Source organism: Oxyura jamaicensis, chromosome 4, assembly GCF_011077185.1.
Source record: "Oxyura jamaicensis isolate SHBP4307 breed ruddy duck chromosome 4, BPBGC_Ojam_1.0, whole genome shotgun sequence".
NCBI lineage: Eukaryota > Metazoa > Chordata > Aves > Anseriformes > Anatidae > Oxyura > Oxyura jamaicensis.
Window position 1 is genome coordinate 87,949,892 of NC_048896.1, and position 20,350 is coordinate 87,970,241.

The 20,350-nt window shown below is 35.6% G+C and overlaps 1 protein-coding gene across 8 annotated transcripts in view; it reads right to left on the minus strand.

Annotated features, from left to right (window-relative positions):
• NSD2 (nuclear receptor binding SET domain protein 2) overlaps positions 1–20,350 on the minus strand; it is a 103,948-nt gene that overhangs the window by 20,972 nt on the left and 62,626 nt on the right. For all 8 annotated transcript variants that reach the window (XR_004750682.1, XR_004750679.1, XR_004750678.1 and 5 more), the window contains 7 exons: positions 18,648–18,814; positions 17,749–18,240; positions 13,240–13,384; positions 12,146–12,223; positions 10,577–10,695; positions 7,439–7,520; positions 6,315–6,439 (listed from right to left, as the gene is read on the minus strand). Coding sequence is in view for 1 of the 8 variants with exons in the window: in XM_035325832.1 (XP_035181723.1) it covers positions 6,315–6,439; positions 7,439–7,520; positions 10,577–10,695; positions 12,146–12,223; positions 13,240–13,384; positions 17,749–18,240; positions 18,648–18,814 (1,208 nt within the window). In the remaining 7 variants the exon portion in view is untranslated. The remainder of the gene's footprint in view (positions 1–6,314; positions 6,440–7,438; positions 7,521–10,576; positions 10,696–12,145; positions 12,224–13,239; positions 13,385–17,748; positions 18,241–18,647; positions 18,815–20,350) is intronic.

The following is a 20,350-nucleotide window of genomic DNA, read 5'->3' on the forward strand; positions in this document are numbered from 1 at the left end:
AGGTGGTGACTTTTTTTCTTCCCTGTAAGTACCTCCTGCCCTAAAGGACTAGAACATCAATATTTGTTGAGGCCAAAACATATACCCCACAAAGCAGAAGAGTTTCAAATACTATTCACTGTGTGTTAGCAATTGCAAAATGAAAAAAGGTTCAAGTACTCTTCAGTGCTTATGGGCTTCACTATGAATTCTCCTCTTCTAGAGCCAATTCAGATGAGCTTTCCCTGCCCAGTGTATGAAGGTTCAAAATGAATTTGAAAATTTAATGTGAGAAAGTTGCTAGCATTTATGTATCCATGAATCACAAACAGGAATGGGCTCCAATAGTCACCACTCTACCAGCTGCAAACCCTTTCAGATTTTTCTACCTACCAAACTGCAATTTCATTAAAATGTACATATTCTTCCTCAGAACACTTACTTTATCAACTCATTCAGTCTTACAAAAACACTTATATTACTCACGTGTGCTTGTTTAACAGCATGTGAGCATTAAGAATACAAATTGTGGTCTTAGGGTTTTAGTCATACTCAAGACAATGTTGCTCTTCTGTCATGTGCTTAAACAGTCAGAAAATCAAGTAAAGGGCAAATTTTTCCAGAGCCAGAAAAGTTAACCCTCCCGCTTCCCTTGTTTTACTCAAGCATCTCTCGTTTAATAAGTCTGTAGAACATAAAATGGAAACAAAATCCACAATGTGTACTTATTTTAAAGCTAGGGGTATATAAAATGAAACTACAGCATGTAAAAAATTCTGCTTTCTTGTTTGGTAAGCAAGTCACCCTTGCAGCAGGATCAGCAGGATCCATAAGAGAAAGGCCCCCAAACAAAAAATCACCTACCACTCCTTCAGAGTTGTCTTAAGGTACTCAGCTGGCTTAAGTGGCATCCTCTCTCAGGTCATCCACTATCTTTAGCAGACATTTTTATTTAAAAAGATATTTCATTTTATTATAAGCATTTTAGAAGCATGTTTCCATGACTTCTGAATGCTGTTGGCTAGTAAGTTCCACTACGCTTGAATCTAAGGACACTGCTACAAGCTCAGACTTCCTGAAGTGACTTCAGGGTCAGTAATTTCCACACCACAGACATCCAGGAGGAAGTGGTCTGGTCTGGCTAAGAGCTTCCTATAGAAAGATTGGAGTAGGAATGTTCTGATAAGCAAACTCTTTAGTCTTCCCACAGGGAAACACCAACTGCATTTTCTTCTTCTTAACAAAGGCTTAATGACTGGGATTTTTGTTGTTTGTTTAATCTACGCACAACTTCTATAAAAATAAGTCAATAAGCAACATACAGGTAGATCAGACTGTATTCAAAAGACAATCTATCGTGCACCCACACGGAGACAGAAAAACTGACAGAGCCAATTGAGTTACAGTTAACATTTCCTTTATTTCAGTATAAGAATTCCTGAACTGAAGAATGGTATTTTGGCCCATACTGCTAGACTAGATAAATTCTTTAAGTATGCGGTGCCACAAGTGTACACAGTACTATAAGAGCAAAAAGACGGCCTGGGACAAGGTTCATTTTTATTATTAGCAGTAGTTAGACGTTTCAGATAAGGATATTATGCATTTCTGAATTTGCCTGGAAAGTTAATTAAAACTCTGAGAACATTTGAAAACATTATAAAATTGCCTACAGATACTCATGATACTTTGGTATGGGACGTGGAATAAAAACCTACATTAGATAAACATTCAGTAAACAGATTCTCTGCACTCTGAAGCCTAGGTAATACACAAGATGAGAATAATTACATAAGAAACTTAATTTTCTACACAAAATGTGCTGCCAAAGAACAAGATTCAAACCTAGAACTTTTTTTTCCATGTGAAAGTGGAAGCATCGTAACAAAACTGTATGACCTGGTGGGCAATGCAAGTCATTTCAACTGTTAGAGGCTTTAGCATGAAAGAAGTCCAAATACTTGCAGCATTCCACAAAAATGAACCCCTGACAGCTTACTGGTGCTTTGAAACAGGAAAAAGAAAAACTATAGGCATACAGAAACAAACAGAAAACAACTGTCTGCTAAGTCACAGAGGATTCAAAGTGACACTAAATATTAAATTATTCTTAAATCTTGTTTTGAAGAGAAAATTATCTTCAAAGGAAGCTAAAATAAAATGCCAGAAGCACACTGATTTTTTGTTTGTTTGTTTGTTTAACAACCTGTGAGGTTATCTTCAACTACTTTTTTTCTTTAGGGCAGTAGTTTCTTTAAAATAATGTGAATTCCTTTCTTCCTTCCTGTTCTTAGAAACTCAAAGGTGGTTATTTTTACCTTTAGTAAGCAAGCCTAGAATATTTCAGTTGTATAGTGTAGGACAACTAGTCTCCAGGGTTGAAAAATGGAGCTGACAATACTGTTTTGTTTGCAAGTTGTACACGTCTCATGACTGCCTTCTTCATCAAATAGCTTACCTTTTAAGATTTGTATGTGTTCTCTCCATTGTGCATACATACTAATACCCATAAAAAAAAAAAAAAAAGAAAAATCTGCCTCAAATTGATAATAAAAAAATATATCATTTAATATGCACAAAAATAGCACAACTTAAGGATACTGTCTTGCATTATTAGGTGCTGGAAATGTAAGAAGTTGTAGCTATAACCAGCAATTGAGCTTGCTTTGACACTGGATATTAAGGAAAGTGGAAGGAATTCCCTCTAGGGAATATAAGGAACTTACATTAAAAACAACACCTTCAAAATCTTTCATGGGCTTCTTTAAACTGCCATCTGCTGGTCAGCTCATACTTCATGAGGGTATGATGAATGACAGACTAGCTAAGAATTTAGAGTATTACATGTTCTTTATTTTATCCTCTCGTAAAAATATTACAATTCTTTGACAAAGTTCAGAAGTAGTATCTAGGCCCTGCAGGATGCTATGACACTTATCTGCTGTCAACAAATCCATCCAATTTAATGAAGCTAGCCAATAACCACAAAAATTGATTGAAAAGCTAAAGCAGATATGTCTTATGCAAACACACAAAGTGTGCTAATAATCCAGCCACAATGGTAATGCAAAGCCTTTTTTATTTATTAAAAAATACTGGTTACACTCTACTAGCACCTAACACATTACTGGAGAGGGGAAGGAGAAAGTAAAAGTGAAACAAGAATACACCACCTGCATCTCTTCTCACAAGTATTGTGTTTTGGATGGTTACACCAAGTCATATATCAGCAGTACAGAACTACTCTGAACTTTTGCAGACTTGGAAGTGTTGAGTATCTGCCTTACACCAGGCCCCACCAGTTGCTTATTAAGAACTGGATTTTAAGCAAAATTATATTTCACATAAGATACTGGAGGAAATCACTATTGATGCAAAGTGCCTAGAAGTAAAATTAAGTATTTTGTTTCAAGGTATGCAGGTATGAAATTTATTCATTTTGTATACATACCAAATAAAAAATAAGGTATTGCTAACTTTTGCCCAGTGACATACCAAAAAACTCTACTGATTCTTCTCCATCCATCTTAATACAATTAAAAACCCAATTTTCTGAAAGGAGCGAATGTCTACCTTTTACTTTTTGATATGTCAGGTCTATAAACGTTCGTCTGTTCCTAAGGCAGAAGTCCACCCCCTCCTTCTCTTTCCCTTTTAGACACCCAAAGCAACTCGTTGATTGCAGATCTGGCCTCTATTCATATTCATTTTGTAACATTTCAAGTAAACACCATTAAAAAAATACCTCCAATAACAACAAAAACCATCCAAAATATTTAAAAAACATGTCACATAAGATGATCTTCCAAACAAGAAAAAACTGAGCACCCTCTTTCTTACTAAACATACCTTTCCTAGACTTCAGTTGCAATGGAGTGACATTTAAGAGGTGTGCAACTAGCAACAGTCCTTGACAAATAACAGTCATATACAGGTTCCCTTCTGGAACCAGCTGTCCACAAGTAGTGTGGGGGAAAAAAGAGAAAAAAAGAAAAAAAAAAAAATAATGAATGAAATAAAGAGAAAAAACAGCCAGGATCCACTTAATATTGCTTGTGAAGGTGTATGTGCTTGTGGAATATGCAGTATTTTTTTTCACCTTTGTTAGAAGATCATTTAAGTCAACATTTATAGTATAATAGTGAACACAAATATAAAAGTTAGTCAGCAAATGTATTTAATGTTGAGAAGAATTACATCCTATTCAATTAGCTGAGCAAGGCTTTCAGCATTGCATGATTGTGTTTATGTTTTAAACTCTTTCCCTTATCACTCTGGAGAAGGTTTCTCTCTGGATGAATACTCTCAGGGCACGCACAAATTAAGCCATTTAGAAAAGTGCTAAATAACAATACAAAAGGGAAAAAGGTTTTTAAAGCCACCCACAAAATTCAAGGTTTAGAGCTTTCCTTGTTCAGTAGAACAGATCAACAGTAACTTCAGAAACACATGCCTGTTATTTCTGTTTTATTTAAAGGCAAAATATACCTAATATCATAGGAAAGAAACTGGGTCCAATCCTTAGCTGGTACAAGTTCAGGTCAGTGTAGCTTTAAACCATCTAAGGATCCAACCCACTGTTATCTACTCCCCATCCTACCCAGTTCCCCTCCCTTCCACCCCCCAAATCTCTACTGTTTGACAGGGTACATTTCTGTTATGTTGACTGTGATTGTTTTGAAACATTTTAAACCTTTGAGAACAATTAATTCCCTTTCTGATTTGTATATCTGTGTCTTACAAGCAGTGTAAGATGTTAATTTCTCTCACATCTTTTGCTGTTTAGCAGTAGCTAAGTAAATTAAGAGCTAAATTCTAAGACTTTCATAGAATCATAGAATCATATTAGCCTATACAACCATATCCATTTTTACATGTGAACTGTTAAAATACAACCCAAAATCCTACAAAAATTAACCTTTTATAGGGAAAAAATTCTGGAGACTTCATGTTTTTATAACACAGTATCTAGAAATAGGAGAATCTTTCTCCTGAGATTACAGTATTTAGAGATGCATATTTAGAATCAAAAAGATTGCATTTTCCTTTTAAGTGGGTCTGGCTTGAATAGATGGTCCCAAACACAAACAGCTTAGACAGCAAGTGCTGGTACAAAAATCAAAGTGGCAGAAACTGGTAAGCCAGTTCAGGAGTCTCTCGGTTGAGAGAACAAAATGAGAACAAGTATTACTTTACTTGACTGCTGCCCTGGACATTTTTCCCTGTGGGACTTTTGTTGTTTGTTTTATTAGGGTATAGGAGAGAGAGAATGCGGGGATTTTTTTTTTTTTTGGATAGAATTTTTCAAGTTACAGTAAGATATACAGCCATTAACATGCAATCTTCCCCCACCCCAAAGGTAAACCATTTACTGAACATAGTCTAGATATTTTAACTGCATTCATTATAGCGTCTAAGCGCCTCATGCTTTTGTTAGGGAAGATGAAAGAGTCTCTACGATAGCTGGAAGCCCTACTCCCTCATTAGCAGGCAAGTATTTTCTCTACAACTTCTGTAATACAAACTGCTTGAAGCTGTTTGTCCATGGATATTTTACTAAATTCTACCAACTACATTTCTGAACCCACCTGCAAAACAGCATGCATACTTCACCCTCATGCTGCCATTCTTTGGCTGATTTGTTTTAATAGTGTAGATGACTTGGGGAACGGTTTTAATGGATTGTATGAATACACTTCTGGTACATACATTTCATTTATTGTATGTCAGTTGAAAAGAATTACAGTTCCAAATATGCAGAGCTAAGACTATGATTAGTAAGTATCAAAAAGATACATCCTTCACTGCCTGCTTAACTCTACTGGCGATGAAGCTATTTGCATCACAGAGAAATAGCACTTAAACAGCCTGAAAACTAATTTGAGCTTAAAGAGGCTCTGCTCAGAAAACTGTCCAGTTCTAGATCAAACAGAGGATTAGGAAACTTGCTTCAATATAAAAGCTATGGCAACATGACAATATTGAGTTACATAATGTAACTAATGTAGTACACTTACATAAAGTCTGTAGAAGAAAATACAGAACACACTGGCATTTTACTTTGCCTCTAATAGAAGGTTACAATTCTAAAACTTTGTTGGTAAATACATTAAAAACCACAATAATATCTCGACGTCCCCAAATCAGACGTTCTTGTTACAATAAATGAATTTGCAATGCACACATTAACAGGTTTCACAGAGGCCAGAACTGTAACTTGTCTAGAGCACCAACGTTAGAGAATTCGCCTTTGTTTTTTGTTTTTAAACAAAAAGATTCACACCTGAAAATTTCTGTAATTAAATGGCTGTGTGCAAACACCACTTTTTTTTTACCTCATTCTCAGTTAAGGAAGCTGAAGGAGATGAACTCTTGCTAAAAGCAAGAGTTGAAGATTCTGCTGCTGAAGCCCGATTTCGCTTCTTCAGAGGTTTACATGCATCAGACAGATTTTTCGTTGCTGTAAAATAATTTTGGTTTACAAAGTGAAGTTTGGAACTTTAAAACGTTATCTCCCTGAAGCCATTTAAAATATTCCTTCATGTAAAGGAAGGAATGATTTAGGTAGGTCTTCTGGGAACCTACATAAGGCTGAGAGAACAAGAAGTTTCTGAAACCACATGTTTTGTCTTGACTTTAAAAATGAAGGTTTCTATTAAGCAAATATGTACTACAAATGTTTTCCCCAAGTTATTTTACAAATTTCTATTAAAATCAAAACAACTTGTGACTTATCACCTCTTTAAAGCAGAGGTAACAGTTACATCCTCAGATAGACTCTAGAAGGCCTACGTGATCTCATCTCAATGAGTATCACTAATACTTTGCCAAGAGAAAGGTTACATACAGGGACCAGGTACCAGACATTATCTATGGCATGTCACTGCTTCTACATTGCTCAGAACTTTCTGAAGCTTACTCATCTTTGGCATTTCATTAAAATACCTAGAGACATGCTCTTACAGCAGTTATCTTAAACTTGAACATCATTAATAAGTCTGACTTTTGGATTTTGGTCCAAGGTAATTTAGAATTCCCTCTCATGCGCCACACTGCCTCCCATCAAGCATCATTTACAAGGTCTAAAACCACATAGTAACTGATTACATTGATGGTCACTGCACTTGTTTTGTTGGGCAGATGAAGAATGACAAATTGGAGCAGTAGGATTTGTATCAATGCTTTCCAAGATCACAGGGCAATAGCTTTAATTTGGTGCCATCAAACGGTGAACTTGTGAACTGCTGCTCTAAATCAGCAATACACAATTTCAATCAAGTACAATGCTGCAAAATGGTGGTAGTGAAGGAAGAGGGCACATTTCCCCCCCCCAACTGTGGCATAGTGGCTGTAACTTGTTACTGCGTCAGCAAATTTAGGCGGCTGCCTCAGACAACCTGTTTAGTTTAAAATTATTTAATTGAAAAAGTTACATTAAAACTTATTCTGACCACATTACCTGACTGGTTCTTTTGTGAAGAGGAGGTTTCTGTGACCTTAGTAGAGTTTGTTTTTGCTGTTTTGTCATTGCTTGTCTCCCTCTGTCACAAAAAAAAATATGAAAAAATAAAAAAACTCCTAATTTATGAGTGGTTGGACAAAACTGGCAATTACTTCTGGATTTATGTTATTAAAAAGAAAGTGTCTTTACAAATATCTGAATGGTAATGTAGTTAAGCTAGCCCCATTTAACTGATTTTTTTAAAGCTCATCTACAGCACAGGGTACAAACCCATAAACAAATGAGAAAAATTAAAGAACAAGGTATTCCAGCATCCCACTTATCCATCCCAAACTCAGCATATCAAAAAGGGGAGCTCTATATGAAAATAAAACATGTAAATTACCCTTACTATTCTTTGTCTATACTGGTCAAATTAAAACCTTTAATTATTAAAGGTAAACTGCAGAAATAGTATATAAATTTGAGAATAAATGCAGAATTTTAAGTCTCAGAGGCTTGCTTTCAACTCCACAACTTATAGCAGTGCCATTTTTAAAATTACTATGGTTAAGATTGTTCCAGCATTTCCAAAATATAAACACTATTTTCAAGGGAGCATACAGAGTGCATAAAGTTGCTCCAGACTGAGAATTTATCATGAAATGTTTAGGCCAGAAACTAGGGAAATTTTGTCAACACTGTGTCAAAATTAGACACTATTCCTTACACATGATGCCACTGTTTTTTCTTTGTATATTACAAATTCATTCAAATAGTACATCCCTAAAACTGTAGCCAAGTGTTTAACCCTGCCAAATGCTCAGATAATCAATAAGAAAATTCTAAAGAATTAGATACTTTTTCATATTCTGTGTCTGACAATTTTATAAAAGATGTCCAGGTGAACACCTTGAAAGCCATCGATTGGTTTCCCTTGTAAAAACAAATATGAATGGATACCGTACCACAGATGTGCTACAATGCACTTCTATTGATGTCTAAGCCACCCTACCACTGATGCTGCTGTGTAAAATGAATGAAAATGTACAGTACAGTTCACTCAATTTAAAGCAGGCTTTACAGAACTCCCATTGTGTTAACGGGCATTTTACGTACGTCATGAAAGCACCAACGAACTAAAGATTTTTTTCAGAATTTTCATATACCTATTATGACTTTGTGCAACAACATTCAGATTTCATACATAAGAGCTGAGGGCAAAAAGGATAGGATAACACACAACTCTCATGCAAGAAGTGGTCATGAAAATTCACTAAAGTTTCACCTATCCAAAGCAATTCTAACATAAGCCTTCAAGCAAACTGGGACTAGAGGAAGGAAGGTGTGTAGTTAGGGTCTGCTTTTTTGAATTACTGTGTAGACATTTTTGCCGTTGTTCACTACATTTTTACTAGCAGCATATATGGCTAGAAGTACCCACAGCTGGTGGGGGCAGGAAAAAGACTAAGAGGTTAACCATTAAAAACTGGAAAGGCAGCAATTCTATGATAACTGACCCATTTGTGGACAGAAGCACAAAAACCACTGCCGTATGCATTTAGTTTCCAAATTGCATAGTTTTTATACATACCAGACGCCTTGTAACTAATTCTGATAAGCTGATCAGACAAAGGACATCACTTTTTAAACGTACATAGCAAATTACTAAGTCAGCTTGATTGGTTGCATGTATCTTATGAGAATCACTTATCTCAATAATCTATTTTTTTTGTGTTAATTGTCACACCTGCATCATGGTATCAAAAGATACCCAAAGCTCCCCTTCATGAACTATACTGCAACCACCTTTCTTTCTACTTCTGATTAATCTCTGCCAATTGTTGCAAACAAATTCAGGTCAGACAGTAAAGAAGGAACTTTGGTAACAGTCAAAACAGGGACTTCATAGAAGGAATTAACTGCAATAAATAAACTTACATATTTCCCTGTATCTAGTGCATTATAGTCAATTCAAATCAATTAGACAAGTTTAAAAGGGGTACAAAAATTTATCCTAGAATATAAAATGGATAGTTGATGACTGACCTTTTAGAGCAAAAAATACAAAAAAAACATTATTGGCTCTTCTCTCTGCAAAGGTAATAAAACTTTTCTAAGAATTATCCTTATTCCTTACTAATAAGCTAAATAAGCCTGGCTATCTGAAATTCTAAATATTTTTTTATATTGAACACCAAAGAAATTGTCTGGATATCCACCATATCAATAGAAGCAACTAAAAGAACAGCCTATCAAACAAACTGACATATATAAACATGACCTCCAGAATTGATTTAAAAAAAATCTACCACCTTCCTTATACTAGCTTGCTTTATTTAACCAACATGCCACTGAGTCCTGAGGCAAGGTTTGCAATACTCACACTACAGTATGGTGCTCTTGTAACACATCTGAAAACACCCATGAGTTAAACTCTCCACAAATGTGAAACCAATGAAGTTCACTGGTCGAAATGCACCTATGCTTGAGCATCTCAAAGATTTGGGCTGACATCCGTATACCTAGTTTTAGTGACCTACGTAAGGAAAACTCTCATTGTCACAAGCAAGCTATACTGAAAAGAAGCTTGTGATTTGCACGATAGACACAGTAATATTTACTGCTGTTTGTTAACTTAAGCAGTTGGACAGCATGTCACTAAAATGTACTATAAGCTTCATTCCAGTTCCTGAAAAGTAGTTTTCCATTTTTTAAAAAAAAAAAAAAAAAACTTGCTTTCCTCTCTCCCTGCAAGAGAGTCTACAAGCAGCATTCACTAACATATTAAAGATTCTTGTATACATTCCTGTATACCCTCATGAACTCTTATTCACGGGGAAAGAAAAAGAACTATAAAGCTGACAATACTGAAAGGTCATGCCTCTGCACATTCCTTTGGGAAACAGACTTTCTCAGCATACTTTTTCACCACAGTCTATGTAGCAAGAGCAACTTGTTATATCTCCATCCTCAAAACCAAAGAAGAAACCCCATGGCAACAAGCTCATGTTTCTCTGAATATTTACCATAGTTTGGTTTGATATACACACATTACTTTTTTAATCCTGAAAATGGAAATGCTGACAAACTTAACTACAGCAATGTGATTGGTGCTGCTATAAATCCACCCAAACAAACCAACAACATAATTACCTTCCGATTATTCTGTTTATCCATCCTGAGTCTTTTCCTAGGTGCTTCCTGAACTTCAAAATCTTCTGTAGGTTCCTTTGTCCTCTTTTTTTGGTTTCTTTTATTTCCATGTAAGTTACCTTGGGATGGGGGATGGGGGAAACTTACATGAAAAATAATCTAAAACCCACTTTCAAATTATTTTGAACTGATCTAGTTATTTAAGTTACTTTTTTTCAGTCATTATTTTTAAAACATGGTTAAACATTAACACAGTTTGATGACCTCTTAATGCCTAAGGTCTTGTTTCTCTTTCTGAAGGCAAGCTCTAGACATATCCAAATCAATTGCTTAATATTCATTTTAGAAAGACTAAAGCACTAGTTTAAGATCTGAATATCACTGCCCAACATTTGCTTCGTACTCTTAGACTACACATGGTTGATCTATACAGCTTTTAACTCTTCTGCCACTTTATAATAGTGTCTCAGCACTGAATAAATACGTCTCCTTCAAGAGTTCTCCAGTTGATACTGGTGAAGTTACTGGAGACATGTATTAAGGGGCCTCTGGAAAAGACAATATATCACCAACTGTACAGATTAATTCTCTCTTTTTGGTATGGCAATTCCAGATGCTTTCCAACAAGCTTACTTATGTTGTACAGGAGACCATAAAATCCCCTTCCTTTGTGAACCAAAATCCTAAGAACAGATTCACTTTGGTCATTTTAAACCAAAATGGACTTATTCATACATTTTTATGATAATTCACTGTAAAGTTCAAGCAGCTGGCTAAATTACGAAAGCTCAGTGACTAAGCTACATACCCTTTCCATAGGTTCAGCAATTGTTTACACTTGCTCTACCTCAAAAAGACAGATGAAGGTTTAGGAAGTGGTCTGGTTCATCAACATGAAACGGCAACAGTTTTACACTTTCCAGTACTCTCTAGTTTATGAAGCTACAGAGTATTATTAGTAGGATGATTGGAAGCTCCAGGGGCACAACTATGTTAACTGAACATTGCCCTACAGCTACAAGCATTCTATTCCAGTGGGAACAAATACTTACAAATATTAAAAATATAGTAACTTGAAAATACGAATAATTTTCGAATTAATGTTCATATCTAAACAATCTAGGACATATTCTATTATCAAACTCTGAATCCACAAAAACAAACTGAAATGGCTCCAGGAGAACCTGCTACTTATAAAAAGCCAGAAAAAGAAATCCCACAATATTCTTCCAAGTTTAAGATAAGAGGATTTGGGTAAGGGAACGAGTCAACTGACATGTTTTCATCTGTAGATAACTATAAATGTACACAATATATGTACTAGAAACACCTGGTACAGGTACAATTTCAATTACATTTCTTGCAGTATGACACTGAGGAAGGTGAACAAAATTCAGCACTACAGTGTTTAGATATTTAATTTGGGATCCATTAAAATTCTAACGTCAAGGAAGACAACATCTGAGATAAAATAAAGAGATTATGATACGTGGGCGATTACATAAAAAAATACACTCAATAGCTACTTATAATGATGAACTATTTGCACACAACACAAATTTCAATTACTTCTGGATCTTGATCTCCTTTTAGGTGAGTCTTGAAACACTTTACGTTTGGCCTCTCCAATATTCTTCAATGATGAACCTTGAGAGATACAGAATGTGGTTTTTTTTTAAACTGATATCCAAATATTTGACACTTAAATTTTAAAGTTAAAAACTTCAATTTTCCACAAAATGATGTTATTTCACACACACACAGATAGTTAACAAAACTGACTGCCATTTTTATACAAGTTTTTCCAAGTCTCACAAACTTTCAAACACTCCCTCTCATTCTTGTCATTGCCCAAAGCAGCACCTGTTGGTTCTAATACTTCCATAGTATGCATTCTTACAGTGTTATAAAACTATTTTAATTTGGAAAGTGATATCTATTAAAATTTGATAAAGTCCATGCAAATGCCAAACTATCTTCTTCCTTTCTTAAATACATGACTCCAAAATCCTCAAATATTTTGCAAAATAGTTAAGACTCTTAATCAAAACTAAATGCTAGACAAAAACAACAAAAAAAGGAGAAAAAAAAAGTATTTGAAATCTTGTACAACATCCTAAAAACTTTGCGTAGCACAATAAAATGCCAAGTGGATGAAAGATTCAGAATAAAGTTTGGAATACTTCTTCCTGAGTTGATGCTGATGAGGTAATATACTCTAGGTATTCAGATGAAGAAAAGGTGTAGCACTGATTACACTTTTAAAACCATTTCCTAAATCTTCTATTAAAAAAAAAAAAAAAAAAAAGCACTCAAATTTTACTAGTAGTAAAACTTCGTCTTCCCTTCCCACCATCCACTAGTAACAGGCAGTGGATGCAATGGCAGCTGCTTATGGGCAGAAGAAGAATGAGAAATCAGCAATCTCTAAACAGTAGGTTTACATATAACAACTTTTCAGAACAATGAGCAAGAAATGTAGACTTCATGGGTTGCTTTTATTGTAACCATTGGCATTCCTTTGCTATTGGCACAAACACCAAGAATTAAAACTGGAAAACAGTGAAAGCTGTTTTCCCTACAGGTCTCAAATATGTGCTTAGTTTAACACCACTATGTATATCAAATTTAGTTAGAGTACACTAGCACAGTTTTACGTTTACCAGAGTCTTCTTCAGATTTGGGAGAGGTCACTATGGCAAACTTTGTGTTATAGCGAGCTTTCTGTTTTTCACTAAGCATGTTCCACTGCGATTCAAGCAATTCTTCAATCTCCTCACTTGACGCATCTGGATGTTCAGCAACCACCTATACATGCAGAAATAGGGTTTTATTAAAAAAAGGTGACCATTGAAGCGAATGGCATATATTCTTCTATTGCTTTGGAAAACTGGATACAAACGAGTTATCTAAGATCTGCTGCAGACAGAACTACATTCAAACATTTCGTATCCAGTTTTGATTTGTATTTATTTTTTGAATAACCACTTCTCTTTAAAAAAAAGAATCTTTTAGCAGATTCAGTATTAGGTACCATTTTGGAAGTATCTATTTGCCTTTTAACATTCAGAAAATTCAGTAAGAGTAAATCTTGTGGTGTGGCGATTCCAAAAATTTGTATTAATTCTGGATGAAGTTTAATTCTGTCCCACAGAAAACAGACGAGCAATACTGGAATAAATGCTTGCCTACAATGACATACACCAGTCCACAGGAGAACTCGTTATACATAGGGATACTCCTTTATACCTATCTTAGCAGAGAGATTTACACAAGCTAGCATCTTATGCAACATTTTTCTGTATTATCACTTTATACTATTTATACAAATACCGGGAACTCAAAAAGCTGTGAATCTTTTCTTAATATAAGCACATTATGTAATAGCTATCATTATGGAAGTTAAGAGACTTGCTAGGAAGTTTTTTCAACACAAACAGAAAAGGCAGTATCTAAAAACAAACAAACAAAAAACTCCTTCAGTATTTTCATACTTTCACTTAAGGAAAAACAGATTTGATAAATCACAGAAGTCAGAAAGCTCTAAGATTCCAAAATCTACAGAAATGAAACAGTAGCTTTAAAACCAGCCCTCCGTCCCTATCTCATTACCCAGCATTCTCCAAAGTCCCACAATTTATTACTGCAGTGATGCAACCAATACCCCAAAACCACAGAGCAAAATAAAAAGCAGGCCAATGGAGCCAAATGTTTCAACAGTAACACCATTCAACAGAACAGAAAGACAATCTTTCTGTGGAAATAATTAACCTAATTTCTAAGAACGTGTTTTAACGTTGCATTTCCTGGTATCGAGCAAGGTACAAGTGTACCAGTGAAGCTCCTCCAGGAGCTGGAATAGTTGCAACACCTTCCTCCCGTTGGGATTATTCAGGGTCTAGGAAGGAAACTCATGCTGTAGGTTTTCCCCAAGTGGAGTCCTTCTGCTTCTTCTATCTGGCACAACATACTTGCTAGCAGAATATAACTACCTTTGGAAGCCTATAACTACCTTTGGAAGGCAGGCAAGAGAAACCCATGGCTCTTAATGAGGGAATCTGCACAAAGGACTGCCCAACAGTCTTCTCCAAAGTCTTTACGGTGTAATACTCAATTCCTGGCATACGCAGTGCAAACAGTACATGTGAAAATGAACTCCACAGTATTTCTTCAAGTCTAAGTATGATACAGAAAAAAACTGATGATCTTTTCTTGGATCTTGGAATTAATATAGGTGTGGAAAACATGGTACTTAGGTCAGGCACGTAGCAGCTCAGCCAAGCAAAGCATATTATGTTCACTCTTATTTGTCTAGATGTTCAACAGCTCCTTATATATGCAGAAATCTTCAAATGTACATCCTACTAATGAAATTATTTCTTAATTTATCTCTAAACAGTCTCAAGGCCCAAATCAATGAATTCATATGAACAGTAGAGCTGTCCGTCTCTCACTGAACAATACTTTTATCCCAAGTCAGACACTCCCTTTTAACTATCATGGTGGTTGTATTTCACAGAGGAAGTCCACAAGAATGCCAACAGTTCAAGATACAGCTGAACTCCTTTGGTGACAGCATGAAATACTTATCATATCACTACACTTATGAAAGTGCTCCAAGCTTTCAACGTCTCCTTTCCTCAGGGAAGCATGCCTACTAAAACCATTCTCCAGCAGTAATTCTAGTCTTCAAGCAGCCATCATTAATTTCTGAATATTTCAACTATTTCTCACTGTTCTATCCTCAGAAAAGTAACACAAAAAGTATAATTAATAAAACCAAACTGATACACAGATTCTACTACCATACAAATCTGGACTGCAAACAAAACACAGCAGAAACATGTCTACTTTTAAGATACCATGTGATTATTAAAGGCCCTGAATGAGACGTCTTTAGTCATTCCCTTCCATCTCTTCCCAAGTCCGGGAGCCAGAGAACCTCTTTTGGATCCAGTATTACTTCCTCCTTAATATATTTATGTAAATACATAAGGACACATACTCTGATCTCTCAGATGCCACCAATATAAATGGATCAAAAAGAGGTCTGTTTTTTAGCTGATGTTATCATTACATCTAAAATATCATAATACCTAACAAAGGGGGGGCGGGGGGGGAAGTCTCTTGGGTGGAAAGCAAACTACGCAAATTGAACTGGATAAGCCAAAGAGAAGGGAAAACACTGAATGTTCGTTTGCATACAATTTCCACCTTCCACCAAAGCCACAAAACTGCCCTTTTAAAAGCAACCTGACAGGCCTGAAGACTTCACTAAATTTAGGTAGCAGGTTTGGTGCAAGAAGAGTAAATATCTAAAATTTTATTTACCTTCTTTGCTAGTAGTCGTCACATCAAGAGAAAGGAAAAAACAGGCTCTAATGATCTTAATCTGCTAGAGGGACTGTTGGCTAGAGCTGTCCGTTATCTGCTGTTTTTATAACCTACATCTGTTCCATGCACAGAACTGCTTCTGTATCTAACAGCATCAATCACATAATCCTGGATTTGGGTTTTCATGACTGATTTTATTAGAAGGTATTCTAGGCAGAAATGGTAGGATGTCCTCTCTCAGGATATATGTAGTATTTTGAAACGTATTGCCTTTTACTTATAACTCTGTGGAATATTAAACATTATCATCAGTGTGATTTTCAAGTTTATGTAAGTTTCTCAGTTTCCCAAAGTGACACTGAAGACAAATCAATTCTTCAATGTCAAATATTGTAATATTCTTTGCATTTTTCATCTATTACGTTGAAAGCTACAGTATAACCATAGAAGGGAATGAAACTTGATAACTGGCACAGAAAATAGCAATGTAACATCAGAGACATAGCATGTCTCTTCTGTAGTAGGATGAGTTCAGCTAAGAGTCCATAAAACCAATCATAAAAATCTAATTTCTTCCAGAGAAGTAATTTCACATGCCTCAATACTGCACAAGACTTCTTGCTACCTACCTTAAAGGCCAAGGAAATGCCCTCTTGCCATTACACAAGTTACTTACAGAAGAACTGGAAACAGAACTCACTTCTCTCAAACATGAGACAGATGTTTTACCCATACAACTTTTCATAATGAATATTTCAAAATCTGTATTTAATAGTCTGGGTACAAAACCCTCTTGTTTCCGGAGCCAGCAAACTGAACTGCTAATGTTTTTCTCAAGTGAACCAAATCCACAAAAAGCTATACGTACACTGTGTTCATTTTAACTCTTAAGACGGTCTTGAGTTGCAATGATCTAAAACGATCCTTAAGTTGAACTACTAATTTATTTCCTTGGAACAAAATCTGTTTTTCCATTTCTCTTCATAAAGTTCAGATTTGTTAATATTTTCTAATATGGATATTTTACAAGGAAGTCAACAAATCAACAGCTAAAGACAATTAAAGTCTAACTTTCTGATCCCTTTGTGAGTATTACAGAAGAGTACAACTAAAAGAAAACATCAGAACTGATGATTCTTCCAGTGCATGGAATTGTACTGCAAAGGCTTGCTCATGATTATTGTTCAGATGTTCATAATTTTAAAGTAATGAGCTAGAACAGTGGTACTGCTTTTGTGCCTCTAGCAGTCTTCATAAGAAATGTTGGTATTAAAGTCGTTATTGAATCTACCTTGCCACGGAGTGTAATACTCTCAAAAAGGCCTAGTTTCTGTCCCAGCTGATTGCACGCTGACAGTCATTTTCATATGCTTTGGTAACTGCTGAAGCTTCTTTTGAAGTTCAGCAAAGGATTCTAGGTAGGTAAATGGAGTTTTTGAGGAGTTTGAATACAAGAGAACACACTGTATAATTTGAGCCACGTCATCAAAAAGAATGCACAAGCTAACTGTAAGTAGATGGCAATAAACTGCATAACCTTGTTTATATTTGCCTAAGCATATGTATGAGTATCTACTAAATCTTATGTATATTAAAAAAAAATATAAGGCTAATAAAAAGGAATGTTAAATTATGTAGGAAGATACTAATGTGACATGCTTAAAATAAAATGGCACTATCACTGTTTTGTTTACTCATCCACATTTCCTCCATTCTCTGTTACTGTCTGGACCAAGACTTCATGCAGGCATACTTCATCAAACCAAGAATATTATGGATTCTATCACAACAATTAGTTTTTGTCAACTAAAGCGAAGTAAGAGCTAAAAGAGACTAACCTCATCTCTGTGCTTTTGACAAAAGACCAAAAACTGAGATACTGCATCGCCCTTTCTGCTTCGTGGAGTAGATGCTGGAGTTTTCTTTCTATTGAGAGGGGAACCTATCCCTCTTTTGGATTCTGCCTGATCAGATGACTTTTGAGGAGTAGTATTCTTAGTCCCCGACTGACTGCTTTCTTGCGTATCATCAGTGGCAGACAATTTTGATGTCCTTCTCCTCCTCTTGTTAGGAATGCCAGACTCCTTCATTGATTTCAGATTTTCAGTCGTTTCTTCGTTTGAGTAAGATGACTCATCTATCTCCTCTAACGGCTCCACAGCAATGCCAACTTCCTTTGCGACTCGAGGATTAAGATGAGGTCTGTCCCTAATGTAGATGAAGGTGTACTTGGCCTTCCGTTCTTCCACTGTCATGCTTACTGCTTCACTTGCTTGCTTAACACCCATCTCCCACTGCGGCCGCAGTTTCCCTGAAACAGGCTTTAACATCTGCAAGGTAAGAAGACTGTGTGAGAAATTTGGTCGCTTTTGATTCCAGAATACCAACATTAACAAAAAAACAATTTCAAGACAGTAAGTGTAATGTATAATTACAATTCAGACACTCAAATGGAATTGTATTTGATAATACTGGTACCATGTATGAATCAACGACAAAGCAGAACAGTATTCATTTTTAATAAGTAATAGTTATTTATTAACATATTTAATAAGTAATAGTTAACAGTGATAAGTCATACCATGCTTCAAATCTGTACTTGAAATGTAAGACTACAAGACTCTGTAAAACAAGCCATCTTAAAAGCTCCCTAGAATACCTATTTACATCTACACATTCTCATAACAGATTTTTTTTTTTTAAAGTGCACATCTTGCCTTATTTGGAAGCTTCTTACCTTTATTTTCTCTGCTTTAGTGAGGGCTTGTTTTGCACTTTCCTGGCATAATTGTTCAAACTGGTCTTTTTCTTTGAATGGCACAAGGCTCTTCTCAAATATCCAGGCTCGCTCTGGGGCATCTCCAAAAAATTGAACATGGTATTGACGAAAGCTCTTTTTCTGTCCTGAAAAATAATTTAATAAAGTATTTAAGATCCAACTTATGTTATTCTCTATACTTATAAGCTGCTATAGTACCACAATGACCAAAACACAACACAACTGGTTTGCCTTTCAAAAACCCACTTACTGGGTTGAAAGTCTCTCAGTTAAGCTATTAAGTTTGACGTAAAACCCAACCTGTTTAATACAAACAACAATAAGCTTCGCTAAATTACCTTAAGATTACAATCATCTGTCAGTGCTTTCTATGTATATTAACTTATATGTAAGCCTGGATCTTTCTGAAAATGCTACATGTGAAAATCAATACAAAATTCAGATTTTCAAAGCTTGGACAGCTTGTACATTAAGCCTCATCTGCAATCTACCTAAATCATATCTTTTTAATATTCTTAAATACAAACACACACTTCAGCTAATTTTAACAATTGTGATCACTATTTCATTTTAACCAAGCTTTTAAGGAATCAAAACGAGTAGAAAAGGATTTGTGTGGTGGAAGGGAGAGGGAGAGTGGGAAGATGAAAGAACAATTCTGAAATCTAGACAAGAAGTATATTTCTAAGATCGTAAAGAGGAATACTGGCTCAGTGTAGTAAGAAATAGGCATACGACCTTCCCCTGCTAAAGATCTCAACTATTCTACAGCGAAGGGGGAAGAAAACACCTTCAAAATTCATGGAGGAGTTCAGACTTAACAACCAACTTCTAAATGACAGATGGCACAGGTAAGAGAATCAGACCTGAAAGGTCCTCTAGCACCTCCTTCATAGAATCTTGCAGATTTGTTGTCTGCTAAGTCTTCAAATTAAGGTATCATTTCTAAAAAAAGTTTTACTGTGATGAGCTACACTTTCGTGTTTGTCAATCCTGCTAGAAAGCATCAGCTATCCACCCTACAGTATTCTGTATACAGTTCTTCAAGGTATTGCCATGTTAGAATGCCTAAGATGTAGTCTGGGAGGAAATCAGGGAAGGGTTTCTGTGTGGTAAGAACAAGTAACAGTCATGGTCATCTGCAACAGATGTTTTCAAACTAGGTCTAGATTTTGTTAGGTTATTCACTCACAGCATACCTTCTGATTTAGTCAGCAAATACTTCTAGCTGATTGCCTCATACACTATTATTACTGGGTTTTCTGGACTTACTCTCTTTTTGTAATTACTCAGCCAATAATTATGTTTCAAGAGGTTTGATCTTGCCTCAAAATGTGGCATCTGGAACAGTAATATGAAATCAACCTAATTAATGGTATGAGCAGAAGTTTTACTAACCATTGCAGCCATATATACTACATACAGGAGAGCTACAAGAATGATAATGACTCATTTGAGATCAGGTATGAGACTAAAAGAATGGCATAGGTAAAGGTCTCAGAACTGTATGTGTCAAAGACACAATCCAGTGGCCTAATACATGTTCCAATAAGGCACAATAAGGAACAATTCTCTAACAGTAATTATTTTGTCCCCATCAAGAAAATTCCTCTTAACTAGGGACTACTGAGCTCCAATGAATTAATCTTGGATGAAATAAA